Source organism: Ictidomys tridecemlineatus, chromosome 4 (assembly GCF_052094955.1).
Source record: "Ictidomys tridecemlineatus isolate mIctTri1 chromosome 4, mIctTri1.hap1, whole genome shotgun sequence".
Lineage (NCBI taxonomy): Eukaryota > Metazoa > Chordata > Mammalia > Rodentia > Sciuridae > Ictidomys > Ictidomys tridecemlineatus.
In genome coordinates this window covers 113,154,798-113,173,257 of record NC_135480.1, presented here as the reverse complement: position 1 = coordinate 113,173,257, position 18,460 = coordinate 113,154,798, and the positions used below count along the sequence as shown (strand labels likewise).

Below are 18,460 nucleotides of genomic sequence, written 5' to 3'. Positions count from 1 at the left end.
TCTGTTGAAAGAATTTTTTTTTTTTTTAAAGGAAAAAAAGATATAGTATCAAGATTTTATATTACTAATTCAGAATTCATGTCTTTTGCTTTCAGCTGTGTTGAAATTCAAGGCGTTCCATAACCTGATGTTTTTCTCTGTACCTCACTGTACAGATTTCCTTTTGGCACCCTCTTTTGGTGACTTTAGAAGTCAAAACAGCTGAGTTCCACGAGCCTGGCTGGGCTACTAACTAACTTCCTGTTTTAAAAAAAAAAAATATATATATATATATATATATCTTTGGCCTAATTTTGTCCCTTATCAATGGAGGCATTGCAGTGCTCTGTTAAGATTAGTTAGAAAATGTTTAACAAGTAATATTTAAAATTTGCTTGTAAATTGCTTTACTTAAAAAAAAAATACAAGTTAGAATTATAGCTTTAAAGTAAAAGTCATTCACATGTGTCCTGATATTTTTCCAATAAGAAAATACCTGTTTTCTTGAAGGAAAAGCAGCATGATGTCTTGCTGGACTCTCATTATTTTATTCACAAGGTCATTTCCTGTTTTAGGTGTTCAGTCTTTGATTTCTCTATACAGATGCACAGGCTTGTTACTTACAGGTATTACCTCATTTCTCTTTATGAAGGATATTACACTAACACAGACTAAGTTACCTTATGTTTAAGAATCCAAACAGCAAAATATACAAAACATCAGAGGCCTAATTTCCTGTACTGAAGCCTCCAGCCTTGTATTAAATGAGGAGGTACAAATGTATGGAGCCTTAGGAGCAGACCAAGGTAAGCCTCAAAATGAGGGAATAAGCTATATTCACTCCTTGGGGGCTCAAAGGGATAGGAGGTCTCCTAAAGTCCATGGCCTAATCTCGTTCTTCATCTGAGCCACTTAAAAGTGCAGTCTGGTAAGTGTGATTGGACTTCAGTGTCTGAATCCCAATAATTTCTCCTCCATGTTTCTTTATCCGTGTCAGAAGGCTGTAATAGAAAAAACAATGAGGTCCAATTAGATTAGGCAGAAAAAGATCCTTCCTCATCTGAGGATTTAAAAATACCTATTGGTTCTTAAAGCATTTTCTTCACATCTCTATTAAATATTGTGATATGTGTTTGTATATCTGACACCTCAGAATACTCAGTGTGACTGAAATGTCATAATTGAGCTCAGATTCAGCTGTTTCACTGACAAGGGAGTAGACTATAACTCCTTTCTGTTTGGTCTGTTATAGACTCTTCTGGGTGTAGTGTGTTTGCTTTGGGTCTAGGGAAATAAGCACCTAGGAAAAAAGGAGGGGCAGCTACAACAGCCATAGAACTGTAAAACCATATGCTGTAAGTCATCCTTGTACTGCAAGGCACCGACATTTACTGGTTGGATGACCTTGGTCAAGTTACTCAGCCTTGAAACTTTGATTTCCCCATCTGTAAAACATTAACAGTTCATCATAAAGCTATAGAGCAAAGTGGGGTAATACAGTGTTGAGAGTTATCTATGCCTGTGACACAGTGAGTACGTGGGAGTTAATAGCTATTATAGTCTGTGTACTGCTAAGAAGCACTCTAGAGAGCACTTTCTGCCTCGGCATATGTTTTGATAACATTTCTAGCAAGTAGGCAAAACAAGACTAGAAATAGAAGAGGGGTCCCAGATGAACCAGTAACAGCAGGGTCTACAACCCAGTACTGATCCCTAGTTCAGAGTTTTCCCCATTGTACTACAGCTGTATGTGAGACTTTGGTCTGTCAGGGTACTATGACCTAGTCAGGTCATTTAACATCAAAAAGCCTTTATCATCCTCATTGGTAAAATGAGAGTTGTAATACCTATTCTGAAGTATCGAGTGCCTTACCTAGGATTTGGCATATATAGCTGGCACCTATTAACACAAGTAGAAGTTAATCAGCACTGCCTAGGGATTAGCACTTGTCAAAAAAGAACATACCAGTAAACAAGAGAATAGTTGATGGCCACAATGCAAAGGGCAACCAAGTAGTGCCAGCAGAAGCACATGGTGATGAACATGATGTTGGCCTCATCATTCTGGTCCCATGCAGGTGTCCCAAAAGGTGGGAACAGCACAAACCCAATCTGGTGGGTTAGATGAAGAAGAAATTGGTCTTTTGGTTAGTTGTCCTGAGAAGCCAGCCTTCCCCAGTGGCCACCAGTTTTGCTTAAGCTACCCACTATCTCACGCCTTTTCATACAGGAATGTTAATTGTGGGAAGGTTAGGAAGTGGGACTTGTAGAAGGTACCAGTGCCTGCCTGTACTAGGGAAGTCTTGCCACAGGTTAATGCAGCAACAGGATAGTAACAGAAAAAGCACATAGGTCAGGGTATGGGCCTAGGGAGAAAGGGGCCATTTGAAAACATTCCTGAGGGGTGTATGCTGCGTTTTCAGACATTTTGCCTTCAGGATTTTCTTGGGCACACTTGAGGGGACTCCTCAATCTAGACCATCTAAAGAATGTTGGTGTGAATAATCACCTGCCAGAACCAAGTTCCCTGAAGAATAACCACACTGGTTCGGAAAAGTTCCAGCACAATGTTGTCCCGAAAGATCACCTCCAGGGAGATACTGATACTGCCTCCAAACAAAGCATACAGCAGGAGTGAGTGGATATGCTGGTCCAGTGGAGATCGGTTATGAACATGGTAGTAGAAGAGAAAACCTGCCACGAACCAAATGACAGCCATCAGAGACTTGCTTGTTAATACTTAAGAGAATTCACCCTGGGCTTTTCCTGTTATTGAAATTTTCTCTTAGATCTGTCTCAAAGATAGCTTCTTCTTTTAGGAAGTGTTCCAGGACAACAAACAGGTGCAGATTAAGTTAATTTCGTAGGTATGGTAAGAGTGTCAAGAAAGATGTATTAAAAAGATAACTCTCCAGAATCCACAGTAAGGTTCTATACAGAAGGGATACATGGTGCTGCTTTATAACAAGCTGTGAGTATGTATACTTGAAATTCAGTTTTTCCCTTCTTCAACCTTCTGTTTCAACTCTGCTGAGGTAGAAGTGATTGGATTACAAAATGCTTTCTTCATGCTTCAGTTAATGTGAGGTATATTGGGATTCTACCACTTTCCCCTGAGCAGTTGGGTGGGTGCTATGTTTAAGTGTCTCTCAAAGGTCAATATGTAAAGGCTTGGCCCTCAGGGTGCTGGTATAGGGAGTTGCTGTGGATCTTTTAAGAGGAGGGGCTTAGTTTGAAGTCTTTAGGTCATGGGGAAGGGTTGCTTTTCAAGGGGAAACCCAATCCCTCCTTCTCTTTGTTCCTGGTTCAAAATGTGACCATTTTGCTCTTACATATGCTCTTGCTTTGATGTGCAATCTTCATGATTTGAGGTCAGACAGGGCCGCTCATTCTTGGACTTGAAACTTCAAAACTGTGAGCCCAACTGACCTTCATTAAGTAGCTTATGTTAGGTGTTTAACAATAGTGGTAGAAAGTTGACTAATGCAGTGTGTCTCTTGAGACTTGTAATAGAGGCCAACACAATAACACCCCAAGAGGTGGAGTAGGGTGCAGTGTCTCTTCCTTAACCAAAAGAATTTACTCCATATATAGTAGCAGTCAATCAGTCCTGAAGCATTGTATCTATGTGAATATATGTGCATGTGTGCACCCGTGCATAGGAGTATGCACATGTATGAGTGCAGTATTGGTGGCAGTGGGAAGGCAGGGAGGCTCTGGGCAGTGTTAGCCAGAACCTTTGAGAACTGTCTTAAGGCCTTAAGCTTTCATGAGATGCTTTATGGAATATGCAGTCGAGATCATCCAGAGCATAGGACAAAGTCCTATTCAAGATTTGGGAGTCCTGAGTTGAATTTGCAATATTTTTGGCCATTTATGTTTTGATCTCATAAATTTAACTTGTCTGACTCTCCTCCCTTTTTCTCCATCCATTTTACTAAGTTACCTTCAGTGAATACTGCCATAGCCAAAACCAATCTGTCTACCCCCAAGGGGACATGGGAGGCAAGGTAGGTGAGCATGTCAGTGATTCCTGAGACTGCAAAGAATAGGTACATGGTGCAGTGCTGCCAGTTCATTAGCTTCATCCAGTGGTTTTCATGGTAGAGGTGTAGGTGGGGCCCATCAGGAACAAACTGCTCTGCCAGGATCCCTGCCAGAAATGAGAGTGGTAAGTGAGTAGAGAGAGTAGCTCCAAGACAATTTAAATAATAAAAAAATACCTGAAAGGCATTGTTTTAGTTAGCTTTGTCACTGCTGTGACTACAAGACCCAACCAGAACAACTGTAGAGGAGGAAGAATTTAGGGGTTCGTGATTTCAGAGGTCTCAATCCACAGACAGCAGGCTTCATTCCTGGGGGCTCAAGTTGAGCCAGGACATCATGATGTGGCAGAGGGAAGCAGCTCAAATGGTGATCAGAAAGCAGAAAGGCCTTCACTTGCCAGATACAAATATATACTTCCAAGTCACCACCCCAGTTCCCACCTCCTCCAGTCACACCCTACCACTTCAGTTACCACTCAGTTAATTTCATCAGGAGGATTAATTCACTGATTGGGTTAATGCTGTCATGACCCAATCATTTCTTCTTTGAACTTTCTTGCATTGTCTCATGTATTAGCTTTGGGGGGACTTCTCATATCCAAACCATAACATTCCACCTCTGGCCTCCAAAAGCTCACATTCATCAGATAATGCAAATTATGTTTAGTCCATTCCCAAGAGTCCTTATAGTCTCAACAGTTCCAAGATTGCTCAAAGTTCAAGTCCAAAGTCTTCTCTGAGGCTCAAGGCAATCTGGCATTGTGAGCTTCTAAAGTTAGAAGCAATTTACAGGTATGCATTGTATAAAGATACTGAGTAAACATTTCCATTTACAAAAATAGGGGCATAGAAAAAAAGTAATGGGACCAAAGCAAGACTGAAATCCAGCTGGGCAAACAGCGCCTATAGTTATGTGTCCAGCATCTGGAGCACATGATATAATATCCTCTCCAAAGGTCTTGTGTAGCTACATCCCTGTGGCCTTGTTGGTTGCAGCCCAAGTGGCCTTTGTGTTGGCTTGTCTCTGCTCAATTCCTGCAGCTTTTCTAGGTTGATGTCCCATATTACTGGCATTTCTTAATCTTGGGGGTCTCCACTGCAGCTTTGACTTCCTCCTCAAACCTCCATACCTTATCTTCTCAGGGCATGCCCACAGGGACTCTGACCCTGCTGCACTTTGCCTGGTTTCCAAGACCTTCCTTTGGAATCTTGGTGGAAGCCTCCATGACCCCCTAACTCCAGCATTCTGAATTCCTGCAGAACCAGCACCACATGGTTGACAACAAGACTGTCACCATCTTGAGCAGTAGCCAAGTCTGCAGGGACCCTTGCTTGAAGTAGCATGTGAATGTCTGCGTTGCTGAGCATGTTGAAAAAACTTCCTAGGCCCCCTCGTGTAAGAAGGGTGCCCTACTGGTCTCAAGAGAATTTTTACTTTTATTTCCTTGAGTTTGAGGTGGGTGTGGGCTTGCCAGCTCCTGAGATAACCTCAAGCCATTTTTCTTATTGCCTCTGGATAGTCTTCAGCATTTCTTTAGTGTCAGTAAAGTCTTATAACAATTGCAACTTCCTTAGCTCCAGTTTTACTCCTGCCTTTCAAGTTCTTTAAACATTTCTACTCCCGAATATCACAATAAACTTGGCTAAAAGCTGCCAGTAACACCCATGAGAATTCCTGAATGCTGTGTTGCCTAGACGTTTCTTCTGCTAGATTAAGAACTCCATCACTTTTAAAATCGGCCTCAAAGAAAGTCTTAGGACATAGACAATAAGCAGACAACTTCTCAGCCAGAACAGTACAGGGATGGCCTCTAGTCCAATTACCAATAGTGTCCTCCTTTTCTTCTTAACCCTCTTGAGCCCTGTCTTCCCTGTCCACCCTCCTATTGGCATTCTGGTCTTCTGAGCTCCCACCAGAATTGGCCATTAATCTTTTGTTTACAACAGTTTAAAACATTTCCATCTTGCACTGCTAAACATCTCAAAATTCCACCCACAAATTCCAAAAAGCTTCTGAACCACATGATTAGGTTAGGCACAGCAAGAACCCCACTCCTCTTATCAATTTCTGTGTTAGTTATCTTTTTCACTGCTGTGATTGAAAGACCTGACACAACTGTAGAGGAAGAAAAGTTTATTTAGGGGCTCACTGTTTCAGAGGTCTCAATCTTTACAGACAGTAGGGTCCATTCCTTGGGGGATGAGGTGAGGCTGGACATCATGGTTGGAAGAGTGGCAAAGGGAACCAGCTCCCATGATAATCAGAAAGCAGAGAAGCAGACTTCACTCTCCAGATATAAAATATATACTCTAAGCCATGCCCCCAATGCCTGCCTCCCCCCCCCCCAGCCACCAGATAATCCCATCAGGGAATTAATTCACTGATTGGGTTAAGGCTCTCACAACCCAATCATTTCTTCTCTGAACTTTCTTGCATCTCACACAGGAGCCTTTGGGGGACACCTCACACCCAAACCATAACAGGCATGAACCAAGTCTAGATGTGGGTGAGGGTTGCCTATGCTTTGCTACCTTGAATGTAGCTCCTTCAGCATAAAATAAGATTGGCCAAGTAATCTTTTTGGTAACTGGCCTTTGTTTCTCCTTTTTGGGAGTTGTGGGTCTAGGATAAGCAATAGAAATGCATCCATACACAGGCCTCCAGTATATTTGTTCCAAGCTAAGGTGAACACAAGGCCAGACCACTTAAGTGAGAATGTAGCTGATCACTAATCTTTGGGCTCCTCTGCCAAGTCAGCAGTGAAAGATATCTCCAAAGACAGACTGTGATGAAGATCCTTGTACAAACCTAAGGGAGGACAGCAGCTCCCATATCAGCATCAAGCAAGCTCTGTAACCTGCAGGCTCCTCCAGCCCTGGAGGAGTATACTGACAGGGTGAAGGTGCTACAGTTTTTTGTTTGTTTGTTTGTTTTTTGCTATACTGTATCCAAGAAGTAAGCAGAGCCAGAAGTTTTTGCTGCTGTAACCCAGCACAGCTCTCAGTACCTGTCTGTCCCATGTACTTTTACCACCTCTTAGAAGATTTGTCTTATACTCAAAATGTTCTTGTGGAAGCCTGGGAGTCTTCCATCATAACATTTCTGGATGCTGTTCCCCAAAATTTTGTTTCTCAAAACAGCCCCTTTCTGAACTAATTTATAACTGTTCAGGAAGTTGGTGAAAATGACCTGCGTGAAGTAGCAGTGACAGCAGAATAGAAGCCTTGTGAGTGGAATATGGTTCCTTATTGTGTTTCTAACATTCACACATGGTTAGAACTCAAGAGATAGCTGTTGAACACGTGTCACTTTCACCCAGCTGAGATGCCATATACAATTTTTCTAGCTTTATTTAGGCAAAATTGAGGCTATCTCTTCTATGTAAATCATTACGGCCCCAGTCATTTCTCAACTCCAGAAAGATCTCTGATGTCTGAACTGAGAACAGGAAATCTCAGCTAGGTAAGCAAACAAAGCTGGGTGAGCTTTGCTTACTCCAAAGGAAGTTATTGTCTTTGCTTCATTCCCTCCTGTAAAACTAGGCCAAGGATAGCAAGTGGCCAAGCACAATTGCAGAATAAGAGCCTTAATTAACTTAATGCAGTGCAGGGCTAATTCTGAAGAGGAACCCTTACTATGGTCAGTGCTCATTCCCTGTTGGCTCTTTTCAGTCTGGTCCCACTGTTTACCTTACTAGCCCTCCTGTGCAAACTTCCCCCCTCTATAGTTGCTTGCGATTTGAGGAGGGAAGGCATGCCAACCAGATGGTAGTTAACTACCCTGAGATTCTAGAGGGAAAGACAAATGAGGAAAAATGATTTTTCCTAAACTAACTGTAAACTCCATTTAGTACTTTTTAGTTCATGTACATAAGTTTACTCTGCTTTAATGTAGTTCTTGGCTATTTTTTTTTATATCTTTTTCATATAGTATGTGTTTTGCTTCAACAACCTCCTAAACCAGTGTCCTTTTAGGACAAAGAGTATAGTTTATTTGGTAGTTTTTCATAGTCTATATACAATGTTAAGACTCTGTTAACAATATACCCAGTAGGTATTATGATAAAACAGCCTAGTGGCTATTTGAAAATCCTTGTTGTATTGTCTCCGCCAGTGAAACATCTATTTCACAGAGCCCAGAAAATGGATTAAAGGTTCTGGTATGATGTGACCATTCCCCAGACCAAATGACCCTGCTCTTACCAATGACTGAAAACAGAATCCTGACTGCAGCCTCGATGACCTCTAGACGCTGGTAATAATGGTTGAGCCTGCTGTTCTTCCCCTTCTGGTGAAAGTACTTCAGTGGGTACTTCACTGACCACCACAGTCCAACTATCAAGAAGAAGCTCCCCGGGAGAGCATGGCCCTTGAAGTTTGCCATCAGTGTTCTAGGACACCTAAAAAATTAGGAACAGCTGTTAGTGATCATTCAAGAAGACATATTAATATATATTTTGGTAAGAAATAAATTACATGCCTAAGGAGTCCAAATCATGAGCCACATCAAGAAGGGTCAGCTGTTTCTTATCAAATAAGCTTTTATGTTCTGTCACTGAAGTCTTGTTCATAAGGTGAGTTATGTGATGAAGAGATCATTACTAACCCTAAGGTTGTAAAAACTGCAGTGGTCTCAGGGTAAAGAAATCAGAATAAGTATAAACAAAGGAGGGAAGTAAAAGAGAAAAATTCAGTTGTATAAGCATTTTATGTATCAAAAAGACAGTTTAAAAAAAGTTTGCAGCAGCTATATGGTATTTGTAGCAGGTATAAGGTATGTAACAGCTCTATGGCTATTGTACTAGAGAGCTTTTACAAATTAATAAAAAGGATCAATGAACAAGACATGAATAGATGATTCATAAAATACAAATTGATGACAAATCTCAATTAGATATGTATATGGCATCACAATGCCATTTTTCATCTAATTTGAAAATAATGTGGAAAACAAGATTTTGGACATATGAAGAATATGGTCAATATGATTCAAATTTATATGCATCAAAATAATTATATAAACATCACCTCATTCTAAAAAAGACTTCAGGCATGATTTGCTTTTATCTCTTTTACAATAGCATGAGAATATAGGATAGAAATTAGGAGTGTTAGCTAGAATTTATTAAGAAGAAAAATGTTTATTTTTCCCTGGGGCATAAAAAATATGTAACTTAAGAGGAAAATAACAGTTTGGGTGACTACTATAGTTTGAAAGTGTGCCCTCCAAAATTCAGGTGTTTGCCAGCATGTGTAATATTAAGAGTTAGGGCCTTTAAGAGGCGATTAGGCAATGATGGTTCCTCCATCATGAATGGGATTAGGTATACTTGTAAAGGATTTTGATGAATGGGGTTGGTCCCTCTTTTTGCCATTCTGCCATGTGAGAATGCAGCCCTCACCAGACACTATATGCTGAGGCCTTGATCTTTAGACTTCTTAGCTTCCAGAACTATAAGAAAAAAAGTTCTGCAATACCCAGTTTGTGGTATTATGTTATAGGAGTAGAAGATAGACCAAGACTGACAGAAAAAAAAGATTCCCTAGGAACATAAAGTGCCCGTCATCTACACAGCTTTTATACTTTGCATCTGGAATATCCTACAAAGTCCCATGAGCAGAAGGCTTGGTCCCCAACTTGGCACCATTGGGAAGTGGTGGAACCTTCAGGAGGTGGGGCTTAGTGGCACAAAGTTAGGTCGTTCTGGGAGTGCACTGTAGGGGAATATTGGGATCCCAGTCTCTTCCTCCTCTTTGCTGTCATGCTGTGAGCAGCTTCACTATACTATGTGTTCTCTGCAGTGATATACTGTTTTGCTATAGGTTCACAAGCAACAAACTAACCAACCATGAGCTAGAACCTCCAAAACTGGGAGCCAAAATAAATCTTTTTTCCCTTAAGTTGATTATTTTAGATGTCTTTGTCTCAGCACCAGAAAGCTGACTAACACAATAACCATTCTAGACCTGGCTGTTGGCCCATCCTTTATCACCCACTAGATTTTAAGGACCTTTTCACATCTTCCACATTGACAATTAAGGGATCTCCCCTGCCCTGACATTAAGCTCTTTCACAATTAAAAAAAAATGCATATAGTTTTAAAAATATCAAGCATTATGAGAAACTTAGATGACGAGTAGCAGTTTCATGCTCCATCCCTCCTTGCCTCTCTAGTGAAGCCACTTTCAACTTTTTCAGCAGTTTCTTCTGGTTTTACATCCATAGATATAGCTACTGTGTGCATGTTGCAATCTAGTAATTTATCACTGTTAGGTATTATCTACCAATTTCCTAGTGCTCTCCTACAACTTCCTCCCTCTTTTTTATCCTTTTATTTTCATACTGGTTACAACATACATGTTATTTCAATCATTAGTATCATTAATATGGCTCTGTAAATCCAAAGTCCTTATCAGGGCCAGGAAGGCCCTGGGTTAACTTTTTGATCATACCCAGCTATCTTCTGCCACCCTTCATCCCTCTGTTCTTTCAAACAGTTGAATACAGTCCATTCCTGTGTTAGGTCCTTGAACTATCTGTTCTTTCTAAAATGGTATTCTACCAGTGGTTCTCCTTCATTTTACATGGGTCTTAGTTCAAGTGTCACTTTATTCCCTGGCTATTCTGTGGAAAATAGCAGGTATGTCCCACTTTTCAATCCATATATACTTGCAGATTTTCCTTAACCTATGAATCACTTATATTACAGACAGTTTCCTTTTCAAGCATCTGTGTCCATTTACTAAAATGTAAGTCACTTAGAAGGAGTTTGATCTATTTTGTTATTGCTGTCAGACCAGTGCCTACAACATGCCCAGGCAACAGGGAGCACTCAGTAAGTGAACATGAAATGAATGGCTGCTTAACCAATTAGCATATCAAGGGTTGTTTTCTTCACCTTTTATTTTCCAGAGTTAATAGTTGCCTTGTTTTTTATTTGTTTAGTTTCCCTTATCCTTTTCACTTTGTTTATCCATAGAACTAACAGATCTATCAAATGTCTGCCAAATAAAGTTTTAGACATTATCAGCTCTCTTTTATTCCTAGAGACAAAGTTCTCCAGAACTGAGCTGATTACTATTCTAGAGCATCCAGCACCATCTTTCACATTGTTCCTGTTTTGGCTTTCTTGTTTCTTGGATGTCATTTACTTTCCTTTTTTGATTTACCTCCATTAATATTTATCTAGTATTCTTCAAAAATGTACACAGATAAAAGGGAGATTTTTTTTTGAGAATTTGCATGGTTTGGTTAACAATCTCTGTATTTGCTTTTTAGCCTGTTTATATTTAATATAATTATTGAGGTGGTTATATCTCATCTGTCATTTTATTTTCTATGTCTCTCGATGCTGTTTTCCTGATGTTAGAATGTCTGGAATTTAATTTCTTATTCCTCTGTTCCTCATTTCTTGCTGTCTTTTGAGAGTTAACATATAAATAATTTAATAATAACATGCCATTAAATTCCTCTTTTTGGAGCGATATGTTTAATTTTTTTCTAGTGCTTGTTCCAGGGATTATAGTAAAAATCTTTATTATATTCTACTCTATTTAATACTAAATTTTGATAAAAAATTGCAACTTTGTTCCAACATGGCTTCATTTTCTACCCTCCCTTCATGCCTATATATATTCTTACACATACATACATACATATATGTAATGAACTAATTATACCATAAATATAAACACACACACACACACACAAAGACACAAACCATTAATGTGAACGGACTAAACTGTTCCAATGAAAAGGGAGTTTCTTACACACACATACAGTCCAACAGTGTTGCAATTATTACTGTGAAATAATTTTGTATTTTTCAAAGAATGAATATACAAATGCTCCTAGACTTACAATTGAATTACGTACCAAAAAGCCCTCACAAATGAAAAATTGTAAGTTCAAAATGCATTTACTACATCTAAGCTACTAAACAATCTGTGATGTAGTCTCCTTTAAACACATTCAGAACAATTACATTAGTCTACAGTTGGCAAAGTCACCTAACACAGCCTATTTTATATGAAAATGTTGTATATCTCTTGAAATTTACTGAACACAGCACATTCAGAGTATGGATATTGGTTGGTGACCCCAGGATTTTGTGGCTGGCTGGTTGTGGCTTGCTGCTGCAGCATCACCACACAACACTATCGAGGAAAAGCATCAAAATTCAGAATTTGAAATGTGGTTTCTACTGAGTGTATATAACTTTCACAACATTGTAAATTTGAAAAATCCTAAACTGAGCCTTTGTTATGTCAGAGGATGTCTGTGTATTCTTTCATATTTAATCACATATTTGCCATTTCCAGTGCTCTTCATCCCTTCCTAGCCATTTGAATGTCTATAATTTTATCATTTTTCAACACAAAGGCTATCCATTAGTATATTTTATAATCGTGCCTTTGCACCCCCTGCATATAGCAAAATATGTAAGTCCCTTATATAAAATGACATAGTAACCTATACACGTCCTCCTGAATAGTTTAAATCATCTCTAGAATGCCCGTAATACCTAACATAATGTAAATGTTGAGTAAATAGTTGTTATTACTGTATTGGGAGTACTGACAAGAGAAAAAAATCTACATGTTCAGTACAAACACAATTTTTTTCCAAAGGTTGTTAACCTATAATTCAATGAATTCACTAATACAGAACCCATAGATAAAGAGAGCTAACTATCTTGGAGAATGTTCCTTGTGTACTTGAGAAGAATGTGTGTTCTACTGTTAATGGAATTTCTGTGTTAGGTCCATTTGGTCTAAAGTGTAATTCAAGTCCAGTGCTTCTTTATTGTTTATCTGTATGAATAATTCATCCATTATTGAATGTGGGGTATTGAAGTCCCCTGTTATTATATCATTATCTTTTTTCACTATTATATCTATTATTATTTGCTTTATATTTTTAGGTTCTCCAATACTGTATTCATACTTATTTATAATTAATATATTATCTTGATGAATTAACCCATTTATCATTATATGGTGTCTTTCTTTGTCACTTTTTATATTTTTTTTGTTTGTTTTTTACTTAATGTCTATTTTGTCTGATGTAACTATAGCTACCCTGCTTTCTTTTGGTTTCTGTTTGTATAGAATATCTTCATTTTCATTTTATGTATGTCCTTAAAGCTGAAGAGAGTATCTTGTTTTTTTATTTTTTTAAAAAACTAATTCAGCTACTTTGTGTTTTTTGATTGAAGAATTTAATTCATTTACATTTAAGGTAATTAGTGAAAAGTATGGACTTCCTATTGCTATTTTGCTCATTGTTTTCTGGCTGTTTTAATGATTATTTGTTCCTTTATTCATCCTTTTGTAGCTTGATGGCTTTCTATAATGGTGTTCTTTGATTATATGCTTACCTTTTGTGTATCTACCATAGGTTTTTGCTTTGTCATTACCATGAGGCTTACAAATCAGCTCATTTTAAGCTGATAACAATTTATCTTTCATCTCAGATGAAAATTCTACATTTATTTCCCGCTTTTTGTTTTGAATGTTACAGCTTACTATGTATTTCCATTAGCTAATTATTTTTGCTATAGTTATCTTAAATATTTTTGTCTTTAGTCATTATATTAGAGATACAAGTGATTTATATTTCACTATCACAATAATAGAATACTCTGCATTTGATTACATATTTACTTTTACCTGAGAGTTTTATACTTTCATATGTTTTTGTGTTACTTATTATCAACCTTTTGTTTTAGCCTGAAGGTGGACCTTGGAGCTCCTATTAGCATTTCTTATGAAGTAGTTCTAGAGGCGATAAGGTCTCTCATCTTTTGCTTGAGAAATCTTTATCTCTCCTTTATTTATTTTTAAAATTTTTTTTTAAAGAGACTGAGAGAGAGAGAATTTTTTTTAATATTTATTTTTTAGTATTTGGCGGACACAACATCTTTGTTTGTATGTGGTGCTGAGGATAGAACCCGGGCCGCACGAATGCCAGGCAAGCGAGCTATTGCTTGAGCCACATCCCTAGCCCCTCTCCTTTGTTTTTGAAGGCCATCTTTGCCTGGTAAGTTATTCTTGGCTGGGAGTTTTTCTTTTTCTTTTGTCACAGTTCTGGGAGATGGAAGATCCAAGATCAAAGCACCAGGAAATTCAATGTTTGGTGAGGACTGCTCACCAGTTCATAGATGGTGCCTTTTCCTTCTGTCCTTACATGGTGGAAGGTGAATTAGCTCCCTTGAGACCATTTTAGAAGGGCACTGATACTATTTAGAAGGGTTCTATCCATGTGATCTTATCACCTGCCTCAAAATCCCCCTGTCTTGGAGTGGGGCCTAATGACCTTGGGGGTTAGGATTTTGAAATGAGAGAGAGAGAAACATTTAGGCCATAGCAGTCCTTTTTATAGTAGAGCAAATATATTTGTGTCAGATCAACCAGAAAAAAATAAATCCAAATGTATTTTTTATTAACTATAGCAAAGTTCAAAGACATTTTCTTTTGACCCTGGAATTGGGGATTGAACTCATGGAAGACTAAGTACCCTGATTTTCTGGGGAGAAAAGGTAAGGGAGGTATATGTCCTCCCTTCACAAATTAATTCATTAGATTAGCCATATTGTGGACCAGGTGATAGAAATGGTTCAGTTTTATTTTTGGGGGGGCAGATATTGGAGACTGAACTCAGGGGCACTCAGCCAGTGAGCTGCATCCCAGCCCTATTTTGTATTTTATTAGAGACAGGTCTCACTGAGTTGCTTAGTGCCTCGCTCTTGCTGTGTCTGGCTTTGAACATGTGATCCTCCTGCCTCAGCCTCTGGAGCTGCTGGGATTACAGGCATATGCCACTGCGCCCAGTGATGGTTCATTTTTACTCCCAGGAAAAACCAGGGAATAACTAACTTCAAATAGAACAAGAAAAATTTAGACTTCTAATACTTTGGATAACTAAACAGGGCAAGCCCTGAGAAGTTCTAACTTGAAAAATAATTTAAATATTTATTTAAAATCAATATTCAAAAATGGCAAATGCTTCATGATGTGCAAATATACACAGATACACAATGAAATCTTCCACTCTCGGGCTGGGGATGTGGCTCAAGTGGTAGCGCGCTCGCCTGGCATGCGTGCAGCCTGGGTTCAATCCTCAGCACTACATACAAACAAATATGTCATGTTCGCCGAAAACTAAAAAATAAATATTAAAAAATTAAAAAAAAATCTTTCACTCATGATAAAGTCATAAACAGGAAAAAAAGTAAGAAAATACTTTAACAAAAACAGTTCCCCCAAATTTCTAATTTCAATATATTTATTCTTTTTTGATATTCATATGAGTTATGATGGAAGTGTAAAAGGAAAGTAAAATGTTTTGGAGAGGTAGCAACTTGGAGGTAAATCTGGCAGCCCAGAAAGCTGGAGTGTTTGGCCAATTATTTCTTTTCATTATGTATCTAGGAAGATCATTGGAAAAAGACTATAATTTTTAAAAATGTCAATAACACTTTTTTATACCTTTATTATTTTTTTAATTTTTATGTGGTGCCAGGGGTCGAACCCAGTGCCTCACACATCTGAGGCATGCACTCTGCTACTGAACCATAACCCCAGCCCAAAACTATAATTTTATTAAGAGATTTTGACCTGATTTTCTTTGTTTTTAACCGATTTCCCAATCTACATTCTCTCTTATTTGTGAAAAGTAGAATGGAAGAAAAGGCTGAAGGTCAGAGAAAAAGAGGTGGGGAACAAAGAAATGATCTTACAAAAGAGGTGAAACACCTCTACAATGAAAACTACAAAACACTAAAGAAAGAAATTGAAGAAGGGTTTAGAAGATGGAAAGATCTCCCATGTTCTTGGATTAATATTGTCAAAATGGCCATAGTACCAAAAGTGCTTTACAAATTTAGTGCAGTTCCTATTAAAACTCCAATGAAGTTCTTTTCTACAAAGAAAAAAAAAAGCAGTCATGAAATTCATTTGGAAAAATAAGAGGCTCAGAATAGCCAAAGAAATTTTCTGTGAGGAAGGTGACTTGGGAAGCATCATAATACCAGAACTTAAATTGTACTATAAGACTATAGTTACAAAAATAGACATGGAGACCAATGGAACAGAATAGAAGACACAGAGCCATACCAATATAAATATAGTTACCTCATACTAGACAAAGGCTAGTAGAGAAAAGATAGCCTCTTCAACAAATGGTACTGGGAATGCTGGAAATCCATATGTAGTAGAATGAAATTGCACCTCTATCTTTCACCCTGCATAAAACTCAAAAGTGGACCAAGTATCCAGGCATTAGACCAGAGACTCTGCACCTAATAGAAGGAAATGTACGTCCAACTCTTCACCATGTCAGGTTAGAAACTTATGTCCTCAAGTGCAAGAAGTAAAATCTAGAATCAATAAATGAGATAGTATCAAACTAAAACTAAAAAAGTTTCTTCACAGGAAAGGACACAATCAAAAACATGAGCAGAGAGCCTGCAAAATGGGAGGAGATCTTTACCACTAGCACCTCAGAGCAGTAATACCCAGGATAAACAAAAGAACTCAAAAAAAAAACACCAAACAGAACAAAAAGACAATAACAAGTAACCCAATCAATAAATGGGCTAAGGAATTGGACAGGCATCTCACAGAAAAATAAATGGTCAAAAATATTTTTTTAAAAAAGTGTTTAACATCTCTAGCAATTAGAGAAATACAAATCAAAACTACACTGAGATTCCATTTCACCCCAGTCTAAATGGCAATTATCAAGAATACAAGTAACAGTAAATGTTGGTGAGGATGTGGGGTGGGGGGAAGTTTCACTTATACATTGCTGCTGGGACAGCAAATTGGTGCAACTAATCTGGAAAGTAGTATGGAGATTCCTTAGAAAACTTGGAATGGAACCACCATTTGACCCTTGTTAAATGGAGTTATCCCACTCCTCCATTTATACCACAGGACTTAAAATCGGCATACTACAGTGATGCAGCCACTTCAATGTTTACAACGACTCAGTTCACAATATCCAAGCTATGAAACCAACCTAGGTGCCCTACAACAGATGAATGTATAAAGAAACTGTGGTATATATACACAATGGAATATTATTCAGCCATAAAGAAGAATGAAATTATGGCATTTGCTGGTAAATGTATGGAACTGGAGAATATCATGCCAAGTGAAGTAAGCCAGTCCCAAAAAACCAAAGGGAGGAATTCTCTTTGATATGTGGATGTTAACCCACAACAAGAGAGGGGAAAATTAGAAGTTCACTGGACTATCAAAGGGGAATGAAGGGAAGGAAGAAGGGATGGGAATAGAAAGGACATTAGAATGAATGAGACATATCTTTCCTATCCTTATATATAAATACACGACCAACATAACCCCACGTCATGCACAACCATAATAATGGGATCCCAATTGGAACAAGCTGTCCTTATTCTATGTAAGTATGATATGTCAAAATACACTCTACTGTTGTATCTATCTAGAAAGAACAAATAAAAAAACAACTGGGAAGGAGAAGCATAGAAGAGGAAATGGTATATGGAGGAAAGGAGAAGTTATGGTTGCTGCCATTTTCCTATTATTTGAAAATAAAACATGTTGATATAGTGCTTTAAAGAAGTAAAGCAGGATTTTATGCTTATTTTAGAGGAGGACAGTAGGAAGAGATATGTTTATATGAGTGGGAGTATTAGAAAAAGGGAAGAACTGCACTTGAGAACTAGGGACTTGACTTGCATTGCAAGGGAAACAGGTGAAGCCAAATTATTTCAATTTATGGTGACAGAGTACAAAATGTGTAGACTATCAAATATCACAAAGAGCCTGGACAACTACTTGGTTCTAAACATACTTTTGACTAAATAAATTATATATTATCATCATCATCATATAATATTATATAACCATTGAAAAGAATAAGTTAGATGTATACCTATCTTGGACAGTTTCCCACAAGGTATTCTTGGCTGAGACAAGCAAGATAAAAATAACTACTATGGCCCAGTTCAGTGGCTCATGCCTGTAATTCTAGAAACTTGGGAGGCTGATTCATGAGGATTACAAGTTCAAGGCCAGTCTCAGCAACTTAGGCCCTAACCAACTTAGCAAGAATAAAAATAAAAAGTGAAAAAGCGCTGGGATATGCTCAGTGTAAAGCACCTCTGGATTTAATCCCCACTACAAAAAAAAAAAAATACTGTTGATCCTATTTTATGAAACAACAGTGCTTCATATATACATAATATTAAGTATATATTTATGTGTAATATTACATATATATTATATGTATTACATATGTGTATATATATTTATATATATATATGACATTATGGCACATCCTATATATGTATATATAGGATGTGTGTGTGAGAGATTATATGAGCAAGAAAGCAATATGGAAGAGTATAGAAGGTATTTAATGGTACTTGAGTCGTCTTGTTTTC

General features: G+C 38.0%; 1 protein-coding gene across 3 annotated transcripts in view; it reads right to left on the bottom strand.

Moving 5' to 3' along the window:
- Nucleotides 1–507: 507 nt before the first annotated feature.
- Tmem45b (transmembrane protein 45B) overlaps nt 508–18,460 on the bottom strand; it is a 41,425-nt gene continuing 23,472 nt past the window's right edge. For all 3 annotated transcript variants that reach the window (XM_078047329.1, XM_040285552.2, XM_078047328.1), the window contains exons 2-6: nt 8,229–8,425; nt 3,926–4,132; nt 2,489–2,673; nt 1,946–2,091; nt 508–980 (exon numbers count right to left, since the gene is read on the bottom strand). In XM_078047329.1, coding sequence (XP_077903455.1) covers nt 866–980; nt 1,946–2,091; nt 2,489–2,673; nt 3,926–4,132; nt 8,229–8,409 — 834 coding nt within the window. In that variant the 5' untranslated portion in view covers nt 8,410–8,425 and the 3' untranslated portion in view covers nt 508–865. The remainder of the gene's footprint in view (nt 981–1,945; nt 2,092–2,488; nt 2,674–3,925; nt 4,133–8,228; nt 8,426–18,460) is intronic.